At 60.7% G+C, this 1,497-nt stretch overlaps 1 protein-coding gene across 1 annotated transcript in view; it reads right to left on the bottom strand.

Moving 5' to 3' along the window:
• ELOVL6 (ELOVL fatty acid elongase 6) overlaps positions 1-369 on the bottom strand; it is a 78,383-nt gene extending 78,014 nt beyond the window's left edge. The window contains exon 1 of the mRNA XM_027635718.1: positions 93-369. Within this exon, the coding sequence (XP_027491519.1) occupies positions 93-181 (89 nt within the window). The 5' untranslated portion in view covers positions 182-369. The remainder of the gene's footprint in view (positions 1-92) is intronic.
• Between the last annotated feature and the right edge of the window lie 1,128 nt (positions 370-1,497).

Below are 1,497 nucleotides of genomic sequence, written 5' to 3'. Positions count from 1 at the left end.
GCGCCGCGCCGGCCGGGCGCAACCCGCGCACCCGGATGGGCTCAGCGCCTTCCCGATCCGGGCGGGCGGCGGGGCCCGAGGGCGGCACTCACCAGTTTTCCTGCATCCACTGGATGGCCGCATGCTCGTTGAACTGCTTCTCGAATTCGTATTCCTGCAAAGTCAACACTGACATGTTCATTGGCCCGGTGGCTGCGGAGCCGCTCCCCGCGCCGAGATGCTGCCTGCCGCCGCCTCGGGAGCCGGGCCCCTGCGCGCCCGCCGCCGGAGAGCCCCCGCCTCTGGCCTGGCCCGCCCCGCCTCAGCGGTACCCCGGGTTTAGCATAGCTCCGCTCCCCTCCGCGCCTCTCCTCCCGGGCCCGCCGGTCTCCTCCTCTTCTGCGGCCGCCGCGCAGCGCCCGGGGGCGGCGCGGTCTTAGTGCCCGCCCGCCGCCGCCGCCGCCCGGGACACCCGCCCCCCTCCGCCCCGCGAACATCTCGCAGCGCTCCTCGGGGCATCCGCTGCGGGGCTGCACTCCTGGCGGGGAGGGAACCCCCCCGTGCCACCCCAAGCCGTCAAAAATAACTACGAAAATAGGAAGCCCCCATCCCCGGGCTGAATCCATGCCGCAACGACCTGCACGCCCTCCCCGGCCACCCGAGAGCTAAAGAAGGACGAGTTAAGATTTGGGCAGAAGGTCAGACGCATATACTCCCCCAGAAGAAGCCTACACACACCCCCTACATGTCCTTTTTGCGTTTAGATCCCAGTGCACCTGCTGTGGCTGCTGCCACCCCGCGGGACTGGGCCCTCTGCCCCGGGCCTGGCATGCTACACAGGGGAAGGGTTTGCGGCTGGGTGTCCCCATGCGGGGGGCACTGTCCCGCAGACAAGCTACCCCGAGCTCCCTGCTGTGCACAGACACACTTTTGGATGTTACAGTATGCATGGAGCTGGTGGAACATGGGGCAGAGACCCCGAGTCTAACTATCACCTGCTGAGCTCATCTCACAGCTGGGTCACATGGTGTTTATGTAGCCTTAATTTTGCCTTCCTGTCTCGTTTGCCACTTGCTGATGTCTCCAGCCGAGTTCTTCCGACTCCAGCAGCACCCTGGATGTGCGTTACAGTACGAGCTGACCTAAAATAGTGGTCCCAGCCTCCACTGAGCTTGCAGTCTGAAGACAGGAGGTGAAACGCTTTCATGTCAGAAAAGCCAGCTGTAATTGAGCAGATCTGGCACAGGTCAGCATGCTCTTTACTCTCCCGGATTTTAGTTCTCATTGACATGGAAGTCTTTAATATTAAAGCCAAGCACTCAGAAAATAAAAAAAAGAAAAAAGAGAGCCCTTAAGCTGTAGGACATCAGCAGGTAACCAGTCTGGTGATCCTGCTTGCATTTTTACTACAATGCTCTTCTGAGTCATGTTTTTCAGCACATTAGCCAGAAGGTCGGAGACCAGCTCTCTTACACTGGTGGCTTCCTAAAGTTAGTCCCAGAGCTGGTGAGGTTTACA

Source organism: Corapipo altera, unplaced genomic scaffold, assembly GCF_003945725.1.
Source record: "Corapipo altera isolate COAL_440 unplaced genomic scaffold, ASM394572v1 22b, whole genome shotgun sequence".
NCBI classification, from domain to species: Eukaryota; Metazoa; Chordata; class Aves; order Passeriformes; family Pipridae; genus Corapipo; species Corapipo altera.
Note: the sequence above shows the minus strand (reverse complement) of the source record. Positions and strands in the feature narration are given on the sequence as shown.